Consider the following 22,178-nt stretch of genomic DNA (forward strand, 5'->3'; position numbering starts at 1 on the left):
AGAATATCATGGTATAATAGGAGTTATATGTAAAGATCACACAGGATGATATGCGAGAACCATACAACAAATGTTTATTTTATTCTTCAACTGATATTAATGTTTAAAATCTGAAATTAGGAAAACAAAAGTTCTATAGTAAAAAGGCACTTTAAAAGTTACATGTATATTATTGAAAGTTCCAGGTCCTTCCAGTCAACCGGACCATTTATTAACTACACAGCAATAGCACAGATCCAACTGTGCAGTATACACACTGCTAAATGTGTAAGCCTTTAAGAAATACTAATGGAAACTAAATAAGGCTTCCAGACAAAACATTTGAATTTGTGTTTCTCTTAGTATTTCTTAACTCGGTGCCACTGAGTGATTGATAGTGGATGATTATGATCGCTATGCAATACAGAAGTCCCAGAATGACACCTGCATTGCCTTTGAAAAAGATGCAATATAGGAAGGCTGGCCAGTCTGATTATTCCATTTGTACACTTTAGTATCATTTCACGTCATTTGCTCGTCACCTTTTCAAAGTTTTTTTTTATTCAATTTGTTTTCTGAAAGTTCGAAACTATGCTGCTTTGCTAATAGCTCCCCCCCCCAACCTCCCCATCCTAAATACTGAAAGCTGCAAAAGGATGTAATCATCACTGCTTCAGGCCCACCATCTGGGCACTCAGCTCCCACAGTCTTCTGGCTGCTTCATCATCTGTAGCTTGAGAGGCGACTTTCTTGGGAGCACAGTCACTGCAACAAGGACAGAGACACAGGGCTCAATCACAATACAGTCATAGACATGCAACAAGGAAAGAGACACAGGGCTCAATCACAATACAGTCAGAGACATGCAACAAGGACAGAGACACAGGGCTCAATCACAATACAGTCAGAGACATGCAACAAGGACAGAGACACAGGTCTCAATCACAATACAGTCAGAGACATGCAACAAGGACAGAGACACAGGTCTCAATCACAATACAGTCAGAGACATGCAACAAGGACAGAGACACAGGGCTCAATCACAATACAGTCAGAGATATGCAACAAGGACAGAGACACAGGTCTCAATCACAATACAGTCAGAGACATACAACAAGGAAAGAGACACAGGGCTCAATCACAATACAGTCAGAGACATGCAACAAGGACAGAGACACAGGTCTCAATCACAATACAGTCAGAGATATGCAACAAGGACAGAGACACAGGTCTCAATCACAATACAGTCAGAGATAAGCATGTAAAGCTGAGGAAACACAAAGTCATTTGTGGCTTGGAACTTGGGATTCAGGAGACTAGGTTTCAGGCCACTGCATGGCACACCAGGGGAGACTTGGGGTTTGATACAGCAAAGTTGCCTCAAACTAGGTCTCCTGGAACCAGGTTTCAAGCCACTGTTCCTGAGAAAGTGTCTTCATGTTCCCTCAGCTTAACGCTTGCCAAGGACACAAACACATCACACTCAAGGTGTACCTGGCCATTTTCGCCTCATTTCAAGCAGTCTTTGTTTAGATATTGCAGAACGAACTTCACATCTGACACGCGCTTACCTGAAGTACAAACCGCTGGTGTGCTCCAGCTCTTCAGCCACGGCGCAGTGGATTGTGGTCTGAGCTCCCTGCCATGGAGACTTAAACAAAAGCAGGATAAATGGGGCGAATATAATCCTTCTCCATACAGCTATGGTAGGCATTATGTGTCTCCCGAGTGCGGTGCGCACCACTCCTGGGTGCAGGCTATTAGCAGTCACCCCTGTACCTGAAAAGATGGAACAGGCGATCATGATTTTCCATGTGCACACTTTCTGAGATTGATCCAGGCATCAGGAAGCACAGTTAAAAGCTTTGTGAATAAGAGAACAGTTTCACACAGTGTAAAAGAAGTTACAAACAACAAGCACTGGATGCCTCAAACCTGCCCCTGGAATGGAAGGGGAACGGCAGCAGTTCAGTCTTCAAGCTCATCCAGTGTTTGGCTTCTGTTTTTGGTGATACCTGTAAAGGTGCTGAATTGCCTGGCGTTGCTGTGATCTGGCTTAGGGTTTATTCTCCCACACTTTCACAGGTCCTGTGCCTTTCCCAGAGAGGCTCAGTTACAGCTGTGGCTCTACTCACCTTGCAATCTGCGAGCGAGTTCCCTGGTGAAGAGGACGTTAGCCAGCTTGCTCTGCCTGTAGCTCTTGTAAGGGTCGTAGTCTTTATCCAGGTTAATATCATCAAAGTGAATCTGGCCTTCAGAATGAATACAACAATTGAGATTGATCAGGCAACTCTTAATATCTGAATAACCATGAAAATACTCTGCATACAGTGTAGGGTCACCAACAGTGAGTTATCCCTTTGTTGTCAATCACTTGTGGTCTTCAAGCCTTCTACAGGGCTCCCTCTTTATAAGGCATCCCTTTATCCCGTGGGACAGGTTACAGTCCTGGCTCCCAGTTGCCCCATGAGGCTATTACACTTGCACTTGTATTCTAGGCATAGCACGAATTGCACAGGCTCTTACCCGTGGCTCCAGGCCACAGCGTTAGAAAAGGGGGAGCACTGCAAAAGTATAGCAGGAGTTGCAAAGAAATAAGAAAACTCTACCAGGTGGGGGAATGGATTTACAGTGTCATGCCAGGTTAAAAGAGTCCATGTGAAAATACAATCTGGAAAACTAAACAAGCCACAGAAAAACTCACGTCATGCTCATGAGGGATAAGAAAATCAAGTCCCTTTACAGTTAGCTCCGTACTGACCTTTCTCATGAGCTAAGCTGGACACGTTGACCACGCGGCTGGGAGAAGACTTCTTCAGCAGATCGAGGAGGGAGTTGGTCAACAGGAAGTGACCTAGGTGATTGACACCAAACTGCATCTCAAAGCCATCCTCCGTCTTCCACTTTGGACACATCATAATCCCTGGAATAACACATTAACATGTGGGGCACAAACACAAGGCCTCACAAGAACGAGTCCCAGCAGCATGTGTGTGCTGTGAGATTCTTTGCTTATTTGTTGGAACAGTTAGTAAGCCCAGCATCTAATGAATCAGATAGAAAAGAGAATCATGCAATACATATACATTTAGGAGTAAGTTAAGAGTAATAGTGTGCAACTATGACAACTTCTTGACATTAAAAATACATTAATAAGCTTTATCATAACAGCACAGTGGAAAACAGGTTCCACTGAATTTGGAATAGTACATCAGAAAATACTATCCGTCAACCAAGCTTACAGTATATTACCACTACTAATAATATTAGGACAGCCAGCTCTAGTCATGGGAACAAATGGTGCCCATTTCAGAGCCATTGATTAAGAGTGCTTTCCGGCTAAAAAGTGCAACCCTCTCTTAAGATTCATCTTTGAAGCACATGCTTGACAAGCAGGGACCCGTCTTCTTTAATTCATTGAGGTCTCTGGAAAGAGAATGAATTGCAAAGCAGAAGAGGACGATCCTGTTATTCACCCGCATTGTTGATGAGAAGGTCCAGCCGTTCCTCCCCTTGCTGGATTTCCTCAGCGAGATGCCGTACGGACTCCAGGGAGGCCAGGTCCAGCTTCTTGATGACCACGTTACCGTTGCCAGTCTTCTGTCTGATCTCCTCTGCTGCCTCGCTGGCCTTGTCCATATCTCTGCACGCCATGATGACCCGCGCCCCTGCAATGGCACGCAACCCTTACTGCATCCCTGAACTCTTTCAGTAAGTAACTCCACAATTACATTTCAATGCTATCACAGCTACCCTTACAGCAGCTTTTACAAAGTAGCAAACAACAAAACAAAGAGCAAGTGTCAAAAAGAGAACGTGATGTTTGCTGGCGTTTTTATAGCGTTGTCATTAAAGAATTGCCTACAGCTATAGTAGTTTCTATAATGGTTGCAACACCATTATTCAATTTTAATCCTACAGGGCAGTATTGGTGCAAAACAATACGACCACACTCTAAGTAATGCAATAGCTTCAGTGTGGGTCATTCCACCCCTACTCAACCAGAAAAGGGACATTTCGTTGCCCGTCCGTCTCAGATTTCCTAGAAAAATTCATCTGGGGGTTTTCTGACATGCTGAGTTCAGAAATGGTAGCCTTTTTTTTTTTAAAAGTCCCCTTCAACCTGTGACCTTGCAAGTTATTACAGCCTAAACTTGGTACAAATAGCAAAAATTCTAATTTCATGGGGGTCTAATGACCAGTGGTGGGACTTGAAACCAAAAGTTTTTCACAGAATTTGGAAGACTGGTTCCTAAGGGTCTTACAGCAATACTTACATTTTATTTGTTTATTAAGCAGACACCTTTATCCAAGGTGACTTACAGAGTATAGGGTGTGTGAACTATGCATCAGCTGCAGAGTCACTTACAATTACATCTCACCCATTTTAGGACCCACATCCCCTACAGGGTAAAGGGTTAGGCTGAAATTCAAATAAAACTCATCAGTTACCCCTTGTCTTGCAATTTGTCAGAAGTGAGTAGGGTGCTCCTAGTATTTTTTTTCTGAAAAGCCCTGTTCAATACGAGTAGAACGAGATGCTACACATGATGGTAGCATCTAAATTGCACCCAGAGTGATTTTTCTGGTTAAGGTCCCTTTCTCACTTTTGGTTGACCTCTGCAAGGTCACAGGTCGAAGGGTACATTTTTGAAAAAATAACGGCTATTATTTCTGAACTCTGCGTGGGCAAGGGCACTGGTTGAGTTGGCATGGAATAACCCATGTCCATAATGAAAGAAAACTGTACAGAGTATATAACAGTGTGGTCCAGTGGTTAAAGTCCAGGACTTGTAACCAGAAGGTCACTGGTTCAAATCCCTCCTCTGCCACTGACTGACTTGCTTTGTGATGGTGATCCACTATGAAAGGCGCTATATAAATATAAAGATTTTATTTACATGGGCCAGTTCCTTTCCCTTCACCTCCTAACAGGGCTGCACTGTCACTTCTCAAAAGCTCACCCCTTTGTGCCAGGTCCTGTGCAGTCTCCTTGCCAATCCCTATGTTGGCACCGGTGATTAAAACCGTCTTCCCGTCCAGCCTCGCCTTGCTCCTGCAAACTCCCCCAGCAAACCACTTCCGCAGTGCAAGCAGACTCATTCCTGACAGGAAGAAAGCAAGCCTTCAAAATTCAATGACACGAATCTCACAAATCCAACATCTTAGGGGCAGGCTGTGGTAGGTGACGTCCCGGGTACCCATGATCCTATTTCAAAGCTGCCCATACAGAAGACATTACATTGCAAAGTATTATTTCACAAAGTGAGTAGCACAAAGTGTTTGTTTACATTCACTCACCTGCAACCGCCGCAGCAGCGATTCCTGTCGCATGGTCTTGAAAAAACACAACCATTTCATCTGTTGACATGGCGTAGTGTTTTGTTTATGTCACTGAATCAAACTGCAAGTTGCGGTATTTTTATTTATTTATTTTAATTTAATTATTTTTTTGTCGACTGTCTTTGAATGCAGGTACTTTAATCTTGATCATGTATATTTGAAAGTCGGCGGTCTGAACTATTAATATACTGACGGCTTCCCGGTGAAATGGAGCCGTTTTCTTGAATCTAGGTCCTTATATTCTGGGTGTTACTTGTCATTTCAATCTGCTCCTCTTTCCACTTCCTGCTACTCATGTTTTGCAACTCAAGGTTACCAGAAAAACTGGGAAGGATACAGCTGCGGACGAGGCTGCTGAAAACGAGATTACAGCAACTCTACCAGTTTATCACAAGGGGGCAGCACTGTCACCGTGTGTGCGATATTGATATCCCACAGATGCCCTAGACTGCACAGTTTATACATACAGTATGCAAATGTATATACCGGTAGATACAGCTGTGACGCTGCCATATATAATCCTTATTTAATACATCGTTTTGCAAAGACACTACTAAAACATCGGCACACCATGCATTTTATTTGCTTTATTCATTTATTTTGTAACTTTTCCAATGATTGCATAATGAATGTTTATTATCTGTATATGAATATAATTATAGAAACGTTTTAATCCAGCAGGCCTCTTTCTCATTCATTGTGCGCATGATAAGATGTTTTTAGCTGATCAGGCCGATTCGGTTTATGTTTTGGGTCTAATAAGCCATCGCTCACATAGGACTCTCTTCTCGGGTATTCCTCACGGGACTCGTGTGCACCCTTACTGGTACTGCAGTATTTGAATAGGGATAAGCGCATCACAGCCTCCTTTCCCTCAAAACCAACGAGTCATGTTTAGTATTTGTTTTCCCAGCTGTTTTTCAGCTCTGCCAGTAACATGCACATGTAGAAGAGAGCTGAACTCCAGTCTGCTTTGTAAACGCCATGACTACTAAAATATTATTATTATTATTATTATTATTATTATTATTATTATTATTATTATTCAGGAACTTACAAAAATAAATCATCGATTCTGCAGTGTTGAATAAAATTAAGCAGCTGTTTTCTGTTTATTCAAACTAGATGGAGGGGAAACGGGAATCGAATTGAATAGATTGTGATTCAGAGCGTATCATTGTGCGGTTAGAATTCGGATGTCTTTGATCTCCTGTAACGTTCTTTCTATCTGTTTGTGAACGGCCTGGGATCTGTCATGGGTTTGTTCACTGGGTAAGTGCCTGTAGTACAGTAACACACCGATCAACAGAAGCTCTGTATTGTATTGTAGTACACTGAGCTGCACCCGACTCCATTGAGGATTGTTCCTCGTCGCTTCGTATTCTTGCAGCCCCGGAAGCGCTCCTGTCTGGTGCCACGTCAGGCTTTTACCGGTACATAAACATCATCACTGTCACATACAGACTGCATCCCATAAAACCAAACTCCAGCTCCTCTATCTCCAGTGAATAGAGTTGAAAAGGCCAGCCTGAAGCTCTTTGTTTATCACCGCGTTTCGATAATCCGCTGTCTCCTGTGATAAGCCGCTACATCATGACATTCACGATTCCTTTGTTCCGTTGCTTCTGCTTATTCTTTCACGCTGTTGTAGTTTTTAATTTGGTTTCCGCGACTGAGCTGACGTTTGAGTTGGCTGATGACGACACACAATGCTTCTTTGAAGAAATTGATAAAGGAGAAAAGTTTTCACTAGATTATCAAGTAAGTATGTTTCTGTACCTTTGTTACATAGAATTCTGTGCCCCATAGATTTCTGTATCCCCGCATGATTCCATGCCGGTGCAGATGCAGTTTTTCAAAGCAGGACGCGGGTGCGTGATATTCCTGTGCCTGAGCCCCGCTGTGTTCTCAAGCACTACCATTGAGTTCTGATGGAGTTTGCAACAAATATTGAAAATAAGACCAAACTAATTCTGCAGCAAAATAAAACAGCACATTTAATAACACTGATTTTCTACAGTACGCTCAGCCTCCTGTGTTGCTCAATACACGAAACCCTTGATTAAAAGTAACCTTTCTTTTAAAACACATTTTAATTTTAGCGTTCACGTATAGCGATCTTGATCTACGCAGGCGTCAAATCTAAGGGGTACAGAATGCTATGGGGATACGGAAATCTGCGTAACATGCTGCACTGTGGGGTGCTTTGCAAAAACTAATTTTAGGTGTGGCCTTAAAAAAAAATAGTAAGAATGCACACCGTGCGCATTTTGGTTTAAATATTTGATCAGAAGTATTATATCGTATTAGTAAAAAAAAAAAAAAATGCTAAAGGTAACTAATGGACTACTTGCACCTGTAAACTAGTTAGGAGACGAGGATGGAACAGCCTCATTAAAAAACAAAAACAAACAAACAAAAAACAAACCATGTGTTTCCAAAGCGTTTAAAATGCATTTCATAAGTATTCATATGAAAATGCATATATTACTATTATAGGGTTTTATTTGTAATATTTTTTCAGTTGGTTTTTGTGCTGTACAGTACCTGAAAGATGTAATGTAGTACACTCATATTGCCACCAGGAGGCATGATTAGCTGTTTCAATTAAAAACGGTGTGGTCTGTACAGGTTCTATAGACTGCTATTGTTAGAGTAGCCTAGAACAATGTCATGTATGTAACACTTATGAAAGTCAATACAAGCTACAAATGCATTTTCTTAATGTCATTTAAAATCTAGTACATTGATTTTTTTTTAAAGAGGCTTCCTCAAGCATCTAGTTTTAAAATGACAAATAACCAGTTGATGCATTATAATGATAAACTATCCCCAGAAGGGATGTGTGTGATACAATGGGCTGCATTGCTAAGTGTGCAAGTAAAAACAAATGCTGTTATCCGGTATGTTTGAAATAATCAGCCACAGGAACATGACATATTAACCAACATATTTTCAAACGTTTCAAAGACCATGGGACCTGATTAACTCGTGACTTTTTTTTTTAATGAAGTTAATTTTGATATGTATTTGAAGTGTGATATTGATTTGAAATGTGCCGCCTGTTATGAGTTCAAGCTGAAAGCCTGCTCGACGTGCTCATGCTCTGTCTGTCCCCGGCAGGTAATTACGGGGGGTAACTACGACGTGGACTGTTCCGTCGTGGGTCCAGGAGAGAACGTCCTGTACGAAGAGAGTAAGAAACAGTATGACCACTTCAGCCACACGGCTGAGGAGACCGGCGTGTACAAGGTCTGCTTCAGCAATGAGTTCTCCACCTTCTCACACAAGACCGTGTACTTCGACCTGCAGACTGGGGAGGAGCCTGCTCTTATCCCAGAAATGCATAACAGGGTCTCCGCCCTCACCCAGGTTAGTCCCAGAGACCGTTCTTCCTCTGCAGCCCAGTTTAATGAAGGCGCTTTATCAAGGGTAGGAGTGGATACAATCCGAGGCAGAGTCAAGGGTTTCTCCAGTTACACTCGACCTGCCCTGTGCTTGTGTTTGGGCTGTTCCTTCTGTTTTTTTCTGTGTGTTTTGGTGCTTCTTAAGAGCAGCTGCAAGACTAGCAGCACCGTACTGTAATTAAAATGTAATCCATGAGCTAAACCTCCACACAACCCTGACGGCAGCGCCTTCCTTGTTTTCAGATGGAATCCTCCAGTGTCTTAATCCACGAGATCCTGAAGACCATCTCCGAGTCCCAGACTCACTACCGCCTGAGGGAAGCCATTGACCGCATCAGGGCGGACGAGATCCATGAGCACGTCATGTACTGGTCAATCGGGGAGACGGTCATCCTCTTTGTGGTCAGCATCAGCCAGGTGGTGATGCTCAAAAGCTTCTTTACTGACAAGAAGCCCCTCCCAGGACTCAGCTCATAGACATGGTTGCGAATGGGAGTTCTTTTCCATTTTACAGGTGTGTATCTAGGTACACAGTCTTTTTCAAATTTGTATTCTTCTTCTTCTTCTTCTTCTTCTTCTTCTTCTTCTTCTTCTTCTTCTTCTTCTTCTTGTCTTTGGTGCATAGCATCTCCTCCAGGATGTTATATTCATGCCATGCTGTTTATTGCATTTCTTTTTGAATTATTGTTAAAGATTTTCAAGGCACACGCTATGATTGATGAGAAAGTGCCTCCTGTTTCATGCCACAATGTCCTTGTACTTCCCCTGGAAATGTACACAAAAGCAGGCTAAGCTTTGGAACTGTGCTCTTAACTGAAACCTTTGGCATCCAGCTGTAGAAAAAGGTATATAAATGTTGATCTGCATTGCACAGAGAAATCCAGGGGTGAATTACAATCTTTTATTTATTTATTTTAATTTAAAAAGGCTGATAAGCATAAGCAGTACACACACACACAATGACACACACTGAGGAGGGGAACTTCATAATAAAAAACAGCATTGCAAAAATGGATTCTCAGTGGCCTACTGTATTTATTTCTGTTGTACAAAAAAAAAAAACACACGGAAAAAATTGTTGCTAGTAAGAATGATTACACAGCAGGTCATTCTCACAGTAAAATGGACTGTTTACACTTCCACCACAAATACAGGAAGCTGCATTTTACATTTGCAATATAATTTCCTACCAGCAGAGGGCTCATTATCTCCAGGAAACGACGGGACATCCCTGTTGTGCAATATTCATCTCTTTACAGAGCAAACGTGCTGGATCACGTTGTGTTAAACATTTCAGATCGTCTTGTTGCTGATGCATGGAAGCCGGGTGCTGGCTGGTTCAGACTGTTCTTTCTCTGACATTGAAATCCTTGAGCCCTGCCCACCCTCCTATTAATACTGAAGCACTCACTCACTCACTCCACAGCGTTAGAGCTGCACATTTCAGAGGTTCATCTTACTGCTCCCAGGGGAGTCCTAGACTAGCTCAGCTCCCTTCAAAGGAGGGGTCAATGGAAACGATGAAGCGTCTAGTATCTAAACTAGGCAGCTGGGTCAAGGTACACAACAGTGTTTGTGTGATTAGTGCTTTTTGTTCATGCAAGTGATGTAAACACAGGTAGCATTTGGCTTTGCACTACTTAGTTAAAGAGTCACATTTTTAAAATGCTGAGCAGGGAATGGGTGGGTGGACGCGCACACACACACACACACCAATCCAGCACAATTCAAGGTGGCATAGCAATTTCTAATCACCCAGGCAGCTGGAAAAGAGCTTGACAGCTCTTACTGTCTTTATATTTTTCACACTACATTGGCAACAAAAGTAGTTCTAAATATTTAGAACGTGCTTGATTATTTTAATTTTGTTTTAGAGCTGAAATGCATTCTGGATCCACAAATCAGGAACAAGTTTGTTAGTCATTTCACAGAACAGCCAAGCAGCAGCTCCTAGCAGGGGGGCAAGCGCAGCGGGACACAGTCCCTGAGGGAGTGTGAAGTGGGGGAGAGGTCACCTTCCTCACGTCATTAAAACCAGCAATGTGGTTCAGGGGACGAAGCGAGGCAGAAGATCAATATTTAACAACAGCAAGTTCAGTTCTGAGTGGTATGCGTTGCTCTGCATGAGACACAAGTTTAACAGGTGGTAGCACATACATACATTTTCTCCCTTATAAAAGTTCACCACAGTATTTTTGCATGGTATTTCCTTTACTTTTCCCATGATTATACTGTACATTCCCTGTATACTTTCCCCTGGTTTGCTATGTTTTTAATATGTTTTACCATACCTCTGTGCTTTACGATGCTTGCCTATTCTGTACCCTGCTTTCACTGTGCTTTACGATGCTTGCCTATGCTTTACCCTGCTTTCACTGTGCTTTACAATGCTTGCCTATGCTTTACCCTGCTTTCACTGTGCTTTACATTGCTTGCCTATTCTGTACCATGTGTTATTTTAAACACCTGCCAGCCGAGCTCCTGACAAAATCTGTCAGATCTTGTTTTTATATTAAAAAAAGAAGAATGCAAGCTATGCGATTTGCAAAAGATCTGAACCCGCCAGGCCTTTGCTAGCGTGTGCTACACACTGTTGGTGTTTCTAGTGCTGTATGTGCACGAGACTGCTGTTGCATTGTCATTTTAACCTTGCTGAATTCATGAATCTGCCCCTTTAACATTGAGGCTGCAGGTGGCTGAGCCCGGCACAGGGAGTTTCTTCTGGCTCTGCTCCCTGCCTCACATGACTGAGCTCTTCCAATTCCTCTTCCCAGTATAGCCCTGCCTGCGTCTAAAATTAGAGCTCCCACCACATGACAGAATGTGGCAGGAGCAGTTGGAACCTTGCCCTTCAGCTAACTACACAGTCTCTCCCAGTCTTCAGCGCATAAACCAATGATCAGGTCATAGCCAGCCCTGCGGTGGTGTTACCTGCTGCGCAATGAAATGTATTCTTCCAATACTGTACTGTGCTGCTGGTCGAGTGTGGAGAATGCATTTATCCAGAGACTAAGGCCCTGTCCACACTACATAACCGATCTCGAGAACCGTACTCGAAACCGCTCGAATTAATCCAGCTCAAAGCGTCCACACTGAAGTACCGTTTCATGTTTAGTCAGGCTTATTGCGTCCACACACCATTAGAATAGTTCAGTTACAATTCCCAGCAGCGCAACAAACCGTGGAAATTAATACGATAGTATCCCACCATGCACTGTGTTTTATTTTAAAGTGTTATGCCCCATATTAACAGAGGTCCATATTGCTAAAAAGAAATATAACAAGTATTGTAGAAAAAGTAAATCCGAACACACACAAGTAGGGCTTGAAGTTTTCAGGTTTTATTTTTAATCAGGTGAAGTCCCTTTAAACAAATTGAGCTGATTCTGTTTTATAATTAAACTCAGAAAAAAAACCTGTTAATTACAAAACAATCTTTGGTTTTACCTTCATATCTTGCCTGAGCCTAATTCTAGTCCTCTTAATTTTATTTCAAACAGAGCTGACAAATTACGGAATTTGTTCATCCCCGATCCTACTTTTAAATCGCATTTCATTTTTGCAGTCGCCTAATTTAACGTTGTGTTTTTGTTATTTTCCCCACTAGTTTAACAGAGATGTCCTGACAGATTTTTTGAAGCATAAAAATGAATATCTAGTGCGGCGTGCACACTGATAGCAAGTCCTTCAGGCGCCTGCTCTGAATATTTCGCCAAACATACCACAAAGATTTTTTGGGATATTGGAGGATACACAAAAAAATGTAGTTTGGTATTACAGCGTCCACACTTCTGATAAACCGCACTACCTGATGCGACTCGAATCTGCCTCCTGAGGTGGTCTCGAGTCCGGTTCTCGAGTACGGTATTAAATGCTGCGTAGTGTGGACGCAAACCGTATTTAGCACTTTTAAACCGGCTTAAATGCAACTAATACGGTTTAAAGGCATAGTGTGGACAGGGCCTTAGATGCAAGGTAGCATCATTTCTCAAAGGGATACACACAGCATCTCACACCTACAATTTGTATCCAGCAGATGAGCAAGCCCACATGTAAAGCGTGCGGTGTATCTGGCTCTCAAGGTATCTCTCAGTTTAGGAACACTGGTGTAAACACATCATCACAATGCGCTTATCAAGTTGTGTAGTTCACATTGACACCCGAGATGTGAGGAGATGACTGCCTGTCTTCATTTATTAGTACTAGTGCCTTCTCTAAGCAATCACTGATCGCAAGTACAGACTTCTTCCCGGAACGTTTTCAACAGGGACAAAATAACGAATGCGAGCAGAGAACAACAGGCTTCAGTTATGACTGCATGTACAATAAAGCACACTGTTTGTGTAGAATTAAAACCTGGTGTCCTTTGAATTGCCGCAGCAGCGTTACCCATAGCTGAAGAAACACATGAATGACGTAATGCAACAATTCGTGTCTCCGCTGAACAAGAGTCAGTGCTCTAGACCAGAATCCCGCGCGCGGCGGCGGCTTGTTCTTCCACTCGTGTAATTAAGACGCTGACGTGGGTCTGAGCGGAGCTGTACGGGTAGGACTCGGGCTGGTGGGAGGCGCTTTGTATATTTGCTCGCCTCCACAGTCTTAGACGGCCTTTTGTGAGACCGGAGTGTAACCGTTTAGCTGCAACGTCGAGTCTGTAAACTGTATTTATCATGGCAGGGTATCTGAAGGTCCTTAACGCAATCAAATCAGCTGCCGTTATTTCGGCTAAAAACCCGGCTGTGCTTGCGCCTGCCGCTTGCCAGCAATTACAACAGCAGCGGAACTGTAAGTGAAATACTTCGCTTTTCTGCATTTCACTCTTGGGTCATTTTTTTAATTTTGGTAATGGTGCTATTTTTAGCAATAGCAAATCACTGGGCAGATTAATTAATATAAGTGATTATATAGCTGATAATATTCATCAGAGGATTTTGAATACATGTTTTCATCCAGATATTTGTGTGTCAATATTCTTCTTTATTATTAATCAAGCGCTGTTTTCATTTTAATGGTGATATGCCGGTGATAGGTGAAGAACAAGCAGTGACTGCACAGCCAGGACATAGCGACTGTATTTATTTGTTTTGATGTAGGTTTTCGTCACAACCGATCGATTTGTTTGAATTTGATCTAGTCGTAGTAAAAAAAAAAAAAAAAAAAAAAAAAAAAAAAAAACCGGCTGCTATCCTACTAGCGGCGGACGGGGTTTTGTCTAAATTAGGAAAGTTATTTTTTTTTTGCCGGTTTGACGCTTCAAAGTTGACATTCCGGAACCAGCTTGTGATATCGAAACCAGGGTCTGAAATTGCTCTCTGAATACAGCTGATCTTGAATGAACTCGTAGGACTCGTCTCAGAGTCCGAGCTGGCAACCATTTTGCTCACAGAGCCGGTACGATGACAAGTCGAAAAAACTCACTTGAAAAAAAAGTTAACTTCTTGTTGCATTAAGAATTTGCAACATTAAAATACAGCGCATGTTTGTGTTTTAAAGGATGAGAGATGGGAAACCGCTAGCGTTTATGTGAAATATTGTAACTTTTCTTTCTGGAGCGGATTTCTTAGAGGTGGTATGCCCCGATCGGAATTCTTTACAGTTCTAAATCAGAGGCATTCTGCTCCGCTTCTCGCACTTCTGCAGCGATAGGGTTATTTGATGTGTTCACTGTATACTCGTGTCTACCATCGACAAAACAACCCTCGCAAAATAACAAATACCATATGTGAATGTGATATTGAGCATGCATTTGCAATGTAACGAATATATAATCATGCACTATAGTAAATATTTCATAGCTAAAAAAGATTATAATACCAGTTCTAAGCGGCAGTGCTTCTCTGCCCTTGACATTTCTACAAGCTGGAGGGCTGCTGTGGAATGATGACCGGCGAGGCCCGGCAAAGCGCACCTTTTTCTTTGCTCCTTCCAGGCGTTCATTTTGGAGGTCCCCTCTGTACTGTGTCATTCCAGTACCACTCAGACAGGGCTGTGAAGGTCACACATCGCTCGGTCTGATATTACGTTGTTTCCATGGACGGCAGTGGCATTGCTTGTGTGTTCCTGCTGCAGCTGTGATATGTGCGTACATTAGTGCGAAATTAACACAATACCGGTGCGGTTCTGTGTTACTACGTTACTACTGCATGTGTTTGAAAAGTGTTTCAAACAGCCCTGTCTTCTTTTGTTTGAATAATACATTGAAAATCTGTTTTCTGTGGCCATGGAAATGCACATTAAACATGTATTTGATTTAATCGGGTTTAAAAGCATTCTTACAGGTCTTTAATAGTAGTCAAGGTCAAAACAACCAAGTCCCCTTAAAAAAAATAAAATTATATATATAATTGGTGTGTGATACTGTTGTGTACTGTTGGGGCAGTTAGAATATTTCCCCATGTGGAGATGCTGGTGTTGAGTTGCATTCAGTAGCTGGCCCTGTGCTCTTAGTAAGTAAATAGGTCAGGTGAAGGACATGCTGTGTAGTTTTGTGTGCTTCAGTGAACTCTCCTCAGACGCTGTTGTTCATGCAGTACCCATGTATCCCAGCTTGTTTATATGCAACTGCATTACAAGTATTAAATCACAGTGTTTTATCAGTAACCTGGAAAGTGGGTCTGACCTTCAGTAACAGTGCCCTGGTTACAGCCGGTTTGAATGAAGCTGATTTCCGCAGCTGAGCTACAGCTTCAGCAGGCCTACAGTAGTTCAGGGGCCTGTCTGAGAGCCAGCGAAAGGATAGGCTATATCCTGTACTTTATCATGCGCTCCTAAGATCTCTAAATCTGAAACAGTACAGACACAAGCAATACAGGCCATGCAAATACTGCATACTCCGCTTGTGAAATTTCAAAGAGGCAATTAAAAAAACTGGCAGCCGGTCAAAAAAGGTTAACCGCTTCTTATTACAGTCACAAGGTGACCTGCAGTCGCCAGCACTTTCAGTTTTATGAGTAGTAACTACTGTAACAGACGTAAATGTCACGGGAGCTCTTTTAAAGATAGGTGGGTGATTACATTCAAACCACCTTGAATAAAAAGCAGCAGCATTGCGATAAGGGACAAGGAGCCAGGCAAGCTGCGAGGGTATCCTTGAATACCCAGGGGGGTTTCAGTGTAACGGTGTGACTGTTTGTTTTTATATTTATGCCGTGTAGTCACTTTATTCTGGGGTTCTGATCAGAGACGTGGCTACATGTGTGTCTTTACATTGGTTTCCTTGGGGGGTCTGACAGCTTTTCTTTTGCAGCAAATGTGCTTCTTACGAGTAATCGCGGCAATAATGACTAGATTAGGAATCCACATAGATGTTCAAAAACTGCATTTCAGCTTCAGCCTGAGTCTGCCTGTTGTGGAATTAGATGCTTCAAAATGTAACGGGGGCCTGGTAATCTTGGGTGCAGAGATTAGGGATGTGGAGGTAATCTTGGGTGCAGAGATTAGGGATGTGGAGGTAATCTTTGCTGCAGAGATTAAGGATGTGGAGGTAATCTTCCTGTTCAAGCACTAAACTGTCTTTGGAGACATTGCCTTCTGTACTGTAGTTTGTCTTCCGTGCAATACTGCCTTGGTGTCAACTATAGCCGTGATTGAGGACTTCTATTAACACAGGCGCATGGGCAGCCTGATGCTTTCCACACCGCTGTGAACCCTGGCAGTAATCTGGCACTGCATGTACATTGTACTACGCTGTGCGGGAGTGACAGTGCAGCATGGACCGGAGGGGGGTTTGGGGGGTTTGGTCATGATTCTGGGTTTAAAGTTGCCATAATAACTTCAGAAATAAACTGAAACCAGAAATGAAAATGAGAAACGGACTGTGGTTGTCGCTTTTTGCTTTGCAGGTATTCCCAGTACTGTAGTTCTGGGCTGTGCTGCTCCAGTATGGAGTTCATCACACCCCCACCCATAGTTCTTTTTGAGCTTCTAAATTTCAGCTAAATTCACTGCTGAAGTCAGATCCCTTGGGGTGCGCTCGCCAGCCTTGAAAGTGATCTAGAACACAACAGATACTTCATTTGCATACTGTATAGCTGTCTATGCTGCCACAAAACGGTGTGCTTTGTGTGTGGTTATATACAAATGCCTTATTCTGCTTGAATTTAGCATCCCATGTGTCTCCAGTAGAAGGGTTTACTGTATTTTGCACACAGTGTGTAAATGTGCTGACCTTATTAATGCAGATGGTTGGTTTGTGTTCTATAATGTACAAAGATCTGTAGATTTCCACACCCAGCTTCCCTGAAGAAATTGGTACAGTAGCCTGTCGGGGAGGAATGTCCAGGATACACTGGCAATTTAAACACCCCTGTGTGTGTGTGTGTGTAAACAATGTATACCTGTATTAAATGTACAATACATAATGGTAGCGTGGGATTGCAGTCTTGCCCTTGAAAATGACATCTCTGTATTTTGTTCTATTTATTATTGTTAATCTGTTTGTTGTTTCTCAGATGCTGACAAACGCATTAAAGTCTCCAGCCCTGTGGTGGAGATGGACGGTGATGAGATGACCCGCATCATCTGGGAATTCATCAAGGAGAAGGTGAGCTCTTAGATGTGTAGGGGTGAATGGTGAGCCTGTGCGTTAGGGGAGCTCTCTGCTCTAAGGTGTGTAGGGGTGAATGGTGAGCCTGTGCGTTAGGGGAGCTCTCTGCTCTAAGGTGTGTAGGGGTGAATGGTGAGCCTGTGCGTTAGGGGAGCTCTCTGCTCTAAGGTGTGTAGGGGTGAATGGTGAGCCTGTGCGTTAGGGGGGGTGGGGTGGGGGAGGATTGTTAGAGTTGCCAAGAGACTGATGCTAAGAAGTCAAACAATGCATGTGTTTTTTTTTTTTAATAGTTGTGAGTCTTTATTATGGATGTAAACTGCATGGCGGCTTGATTTTGAAACTTGACTCTTTCTTGCATCCAGCTGATTCTCTCTAACGTGGCTGTGGACCTGAAGTATTACGATCTGGGGCTTCCGTACCGGGACCAGACTAATGATCAAGTCACCATCGACTCTGCACTGGCCACTCAGAAGTACAATGTTGCTGTTAAATGTGCCACCATCACTCCCGATGAAGCCAGGGTGGAAGGTAAGCCTGCCTCATGTCTGTTTCATCCGTCCGTCTGCATGCATGAACAATGCAGGTTTTTTTCTGTTGCAGTGTTTTTTTTTGTTTTGTTTTGTTTTTTTGTTAAAACCTGGAACATCTTTTCCATTTAGAGTTCAAACTGAAGAAAATGTGGAAAAGCCCGAATGGAACAATCAGGAACATCCTGGGTGGGACAGTCTTCCGCGAGCCAATCATCTGCAAGAACATTCCCCGCCTCGTTACTGGTTGGACACAAGCCATCACCATCGGCAGACACGCCTTCGGAGATCAGGTGGGCTGTCTGGAACGGAACTTGCTGAATGTGCCATTAAAAACAACAATTTGTGCCCACATTTCTCCATTCAAATTTGATCAGTTGTTGCATGAACACTACACTACTAGTTTCCAGAAAAAGTAACCTTGAGTTTTATGGTGTTCACGTTGCATATTGCATATCCCTAATGCATGCTGCTACCACTCGCAGGATAGTCACAAACTTCTCCTGCCACGTGAAATCAAATCTGCAAGAAAACACGGAGACCCATTTTTCCCGTGTCTGCAACCCAGATTTGTCATGCTGTTCATACAGAATGTTTGACGGGACTTAAGATTTCTCAGTTTGTTTATCTGACATGTCTTTCTGTTCTAGTACAAAGCGACAGACTTCGTGGTGGACAAGCCTGGCAAATTCAACATGGTGTTCACCCCCCGTGACGGGAGCAAGGCTCAGGAGTGGGAGGTGTTTGACTTCCCTGGCGGAGGCTGTGGGATGGGCATGTACAACACAGACGAGGTGAGACTGGAGGCAGGGTAGCACCCCATCACTTCCAAACAAGAGCTGCTAGGATGCTAAGTGAAGCAGACAGACGTTTGCCTTCTTCAGTGTACTGAACGTTTGTCTATTTGACTGAATTTCTCATGTGTTCTACCTTGGTTAGATAATGGGTCTGGGTACAGAAGCTAGCAGAGTCTGTTTTTTATTTTATTTTTATACTCCACAATGCCATACATGTATTTTTAATTTCAGTTTTTATCAGATTTTTTTTTTTTTTTTTTAATAAATAGTAATTAAATAAACAACTATTCCTCTGACTCTGTGCTTGCTGTCTGTCCCTAGTCCATCACTGGGTTTGCTCACAGCTGCTTCCAGTATGCCATTCAGAAGAAGTGGCCCCTCTACATGAGCACCAAGAACACCATCCTGAAAGCCTACGACGGGCGCTTCAAGGACATCTTCCAGGACATCTTCGAAAAGTAAGAGCCTTAAACTGCAAGCGCTACGGTTTCAAACCAGCCTGTTACTGCAACACAGCGGTGGTCTGATGTGACCTCCGTTCCCTCCCGCAGGCACTACAAGCCCCAGTTTGACGAGCTGAAGATCTGGTACGAGCACCGTCTCATTGATGACATGGTGGCTCAGGTGCTCAAGTCCTCTGGTGCCTTCGTCTGGGCCTGTAAGAACTATGATGGGGACGTGCAGTCAGACATCCTGGCTCAAGGTATGGCTGCAGGCAGGGTGCCTTGTTTAAGGGGTTCATTTATTTATTTAGATACATAATGTATGTGTGTGTATATGTGTGTGTATATATATGTGTATATATATATATATATATATATATATATATATATATATATATAATCTATATATATATATATATATATATATATATATATATATATATATATATATCTATATATATATATATATATCTATATATATATATATATATCTATATATATCTATATCTATATATATATATCTATATATATATATATATATATCTATATATATCTATATCTATATATATATATCTATATCTATAAAAAAAAATATGTATTTTTTTAATCATCCTCTCCCCCCTTCAGGGTTCGGCTCCCTGGGTCTCATGACCTCTGTCCTAGTCTGTCCCGATGGCAAGACCATCGAAGCCGAGGCAGCCCACGGCACAGTGACCCGCCACTTCAGAGAGCACCAGAAGGTGAGAGAGACCCTCTGCAGCAGCAGCCCTGCAGGAGAGAGCAAGAGGCAAAGAATCTCTGGAAGGACTGCTTCCCAAATCAATAGAGAAAATGAGCAGTTCTTGCACCCCGCCCCCTCAACATTTCAGGAATGTGACTCGGATAGGAGACTTTAAACCAGTTCATTGTTCTTGGGGTGCTTGCTGTATAGTAGTTGGACTTCTGATATATTAGTGTTTTACCAGGGAAACCTCAGATATTTCATCTTTTTTTTTTCGGTTATCAAAGATATCATGTAGTCTGGTGCTCCAAGCGGAACCGGGTCAGTTATAGACCAGTTAATTTAGTGCGTGCCTTTTAAATGATTACATTTCTGTATATCTGATCCCTGGTCTGAAGAGGTGAATGTAGATGTTTGCTCATGGTAGAATGTAATACCATTATAGCTACACTACTCAAATACATACTGTCCAAAGCCATTAAATTGTGGTATGATTTGAGGTTAATCATGACCATGCTTTTATGTAGGATTTGGAAATGTTTTTATGACTGCAGTGGCATGGCCATGGTGCTACATTGAGGTAGTCTGCATGTATTAAACACTGTGATCTACTGGCCCAAACTTTCACTGCAGGTGGCCTGTGGAGTCAAAAAAAGTTTTGTATTACAAGCGGATTAAACCTACTGCTTGTTCTTATAATTGACACACAATAAACTACATACATTTTGTAAACATGGACAATTTACACAGTGGTTTGCTAATAACCCATCCACACTACCTAAATGTGTGATCCACACTTTGATTGTCGTTTACTACATTCACAATCCTGTGTTTCAGAAATTAATGTGTGTGTGTGTGTGAATCACTTTTTGTTCTGTACTTCGTCTGAAATATTGCATGCTTCCATTTCAGGGCAATCCAACTAGTACCAATCCCATTGCCAGTATTTTTGCCTGGACCAGGGGCTTGGAACACCGTGGCAAACTCGATGGCAACGCGGATCTGATCAGGTAGCTGTTTGTCCCGAAGGAGCTGCTGTGTTTGCAGTGTCCATGTGCTTGTTCCCTGATCTCTGGTGTGAATAAACTGGATGCGTGTCTCCCTCACAGTCTTTTCTTTCGTTGTAGATGGCTCTAGCTCTGCCCGCGACTCTTCCTCCTTTAGACTCTTTTGTCGTGTGCTTGAAGTGCTGCTTCTGTGTGCTTTTTGCTTGTTTGTATATTCAGGGGCCTGTCGCCTTGTTGGACACTTGGAAAAAGACCAGGCAGACCAGATCCCTCAACAGCTTATGTTTAAACTAGGTTTTATCGGTTGGGTGAGTATAGATGACTGCAGCAAACCATGTGGCAAATGTACAGTTGTGTTCATGTTTTCTTTCTTTTAATAAAAGGTTTTCCCAGCTGCTGGAGAAAGTGTGTGTTGAAACTGTTGAGAGTGGAGTAATGACCAAGGACCTTGCAGGCTGTATCCATGGCCTTAGCAAGTAAGTGTCTGTTTCTCTTGCATTGCGCTGCAGTGTCCCTTTGTAACATGGTAATGGGGAGGTGCTCTCGGGACACATGCCATGAGAACGAGGCTTGCAAGTGCAATGATATTCTTTCTTTTAACTGGTTCTGTAATGGAGTGGGGGCTGCCTATGGCCTTACAATTGAGCACCAAAAATGTTCACTACATTCAGATTAAAACAGTGGTAACTAAATTACATCACTCCTCGTTGAAATAATCTTCACTATACTGTGTTCCTAACTGTTAAATACATATCTTTCTTTCCCCTGCACAGTTGCAAATTGAACGAGCACTATGTGAACACTACCGACTTCCTAGATGCCATTAAGAACAACCTTGACAAAACCCTGGGCAAGAAGTGAACTCCGTAACAAGGCCAGGCTGGAAATGAAGTTACGTCTTTTTATTATTTTTTTTACCTCATTTTTAACTTGAAGGTCGTGATAAGCACCTGCGTCTTGTCTGAAGGGAAAATGTAGTACTTTTGAATATAGACGTGTAGGTACTTGCTGTCAGTGAGTGTACCATCACAGGGTAAATCGTCTTGCTGGTTCTCCCCCAAGTCCCTGTTTTGTAATGTGAAGTACACCTCGAACACTGTAATATAAATGACTGAACTTGATTAACTCTCATTTTCAAGCAATAAAAACCATTATAAAACCTCCACTTTGGTTACTTCATTGCTACTTAAAGGTGTGATTTTTCTCTTATTAGTTTTCTGTTCTGTATGCAGGGTTTTAAAGTCGGCACATTCTGAGGATGGCCTCCTTGTCTTTTTTGTTGAGTTGATTTTTAAACTAGCGACAGACCCCATTAAGGCTATAAGCTAGGCAGTCATCAGCACTTCAACGTTATGAGTCACCATTTCTGTAATGCTTTAGGTATCCCAATCCAGAACAATGGCACAATG

General features: G+C 42.5%; 3 protein-coding genes across 4 annotated transcripts; 2 read left to right on the plus strand and 1 right to left on the minus strand.

The window, feature by feature from the left end:
• Positions 1-57: 57 nt before the first annotated feature.
• Positions 58-7,246, minus strand: LOC117964271 (retinol dehydrogenase 13-like). Of its 2 annotated transcripts, none has more exons than XM_034907343.2 (7): positions 7,102-7,246; positions 4,944-5,084; positions 3,456-3,647; positions 2,741-2,902; positions 2,115-2,231; positions 1,551-1,758; positions 58-744 (listed from the first exon to the last, which is right to left on the minus strand). In XM_034907343.2, exons 1-7 carry the CDS (start codon positions 7,127-7,129, stop codon positions 645-647), a joined length of 948 nt encoding a protein of 315 aa, XP_034763234.2. In that variant the 5' UTR covers positions 7,130-7,246; the 3' UTR covers positions 58-644. The 2 variants fall into 2 exon arrangements, with proteins under 2 accessions (XP_034763234.2, XP_034763233.2); XM_034907342.2 differs by lacking the exon at positions 7,102-7,246 and adding an exon at positions 5,281-5,718.
• Positions 6,543-9,744, plus strand: LOC117428039 (transmembrane emp24 domain-containing protein 3-like). The gene is made up of 3 exons (XM_034046560.3): positions 6,543-7,083; positions 8,446-8,694; positions 8,973-9,744. The coding sequence occupies exons 1-3, from the start codon at positions 6,916-6,918 to the stop codon at positions 9,204-9,206; spliced, it is 651 nt and encodes a 216-aa protein (XP_033902451.3). The 5' UTR covers positions 6,543-6,915; the 3' UTR covers positions 9,207-9,744.
• Positions 9,745-13,265: 3,521 nt separating this feature from the next.
• Positions 13,266-21,934, plus strand: LOC117963107 (isocitrate dehydrogenase [NADP], mitochondrial). The gene is made up of 11 exons (XM_034901801.2): positions 13,266-13,514; positions 17,180-17,271; positions 17,637-17,802; positions 17,934-18,094; positions 18,452-18,595; positions 18,920-19,056; positions 19,150-19,301; positions 19,669-19,781; positions 20,675-20,772; positions 21,153-21,245; positions 21,543-21,934. The coding sequence occupies exons 1-11, from the start codon at positions 13,400-13,402 to the stop codon at positions 21,628-21,630; spliced, it is 1,359 nt and encodes a 452-aa protein (XP_034757692.2). The 5' UTR covers positions 13,266-13,399; the 3' UTR covers positions 21,631-21,934.
• The last annotated feature ends 244 nt before the right edge of the window (positions 21,935-22,178 follow it).

The sequence above is a fragment of the Acipenser ruthenus genome, chromosome 24 (genome assembly GCF_902713425.1).
Source record: "Acipenser ruthenus chromosome 24, fAciRut3.2 maternal haplotype, whole genome shotgun sequence".
Classification (NCBI taxonomy): domain Eukaryota; kingdom Metazoa; phylum Chordata; class Actinopteri; order Acipenseriformes; family Acipenseridae; genus Acipenser; species Acipenser ruthenus.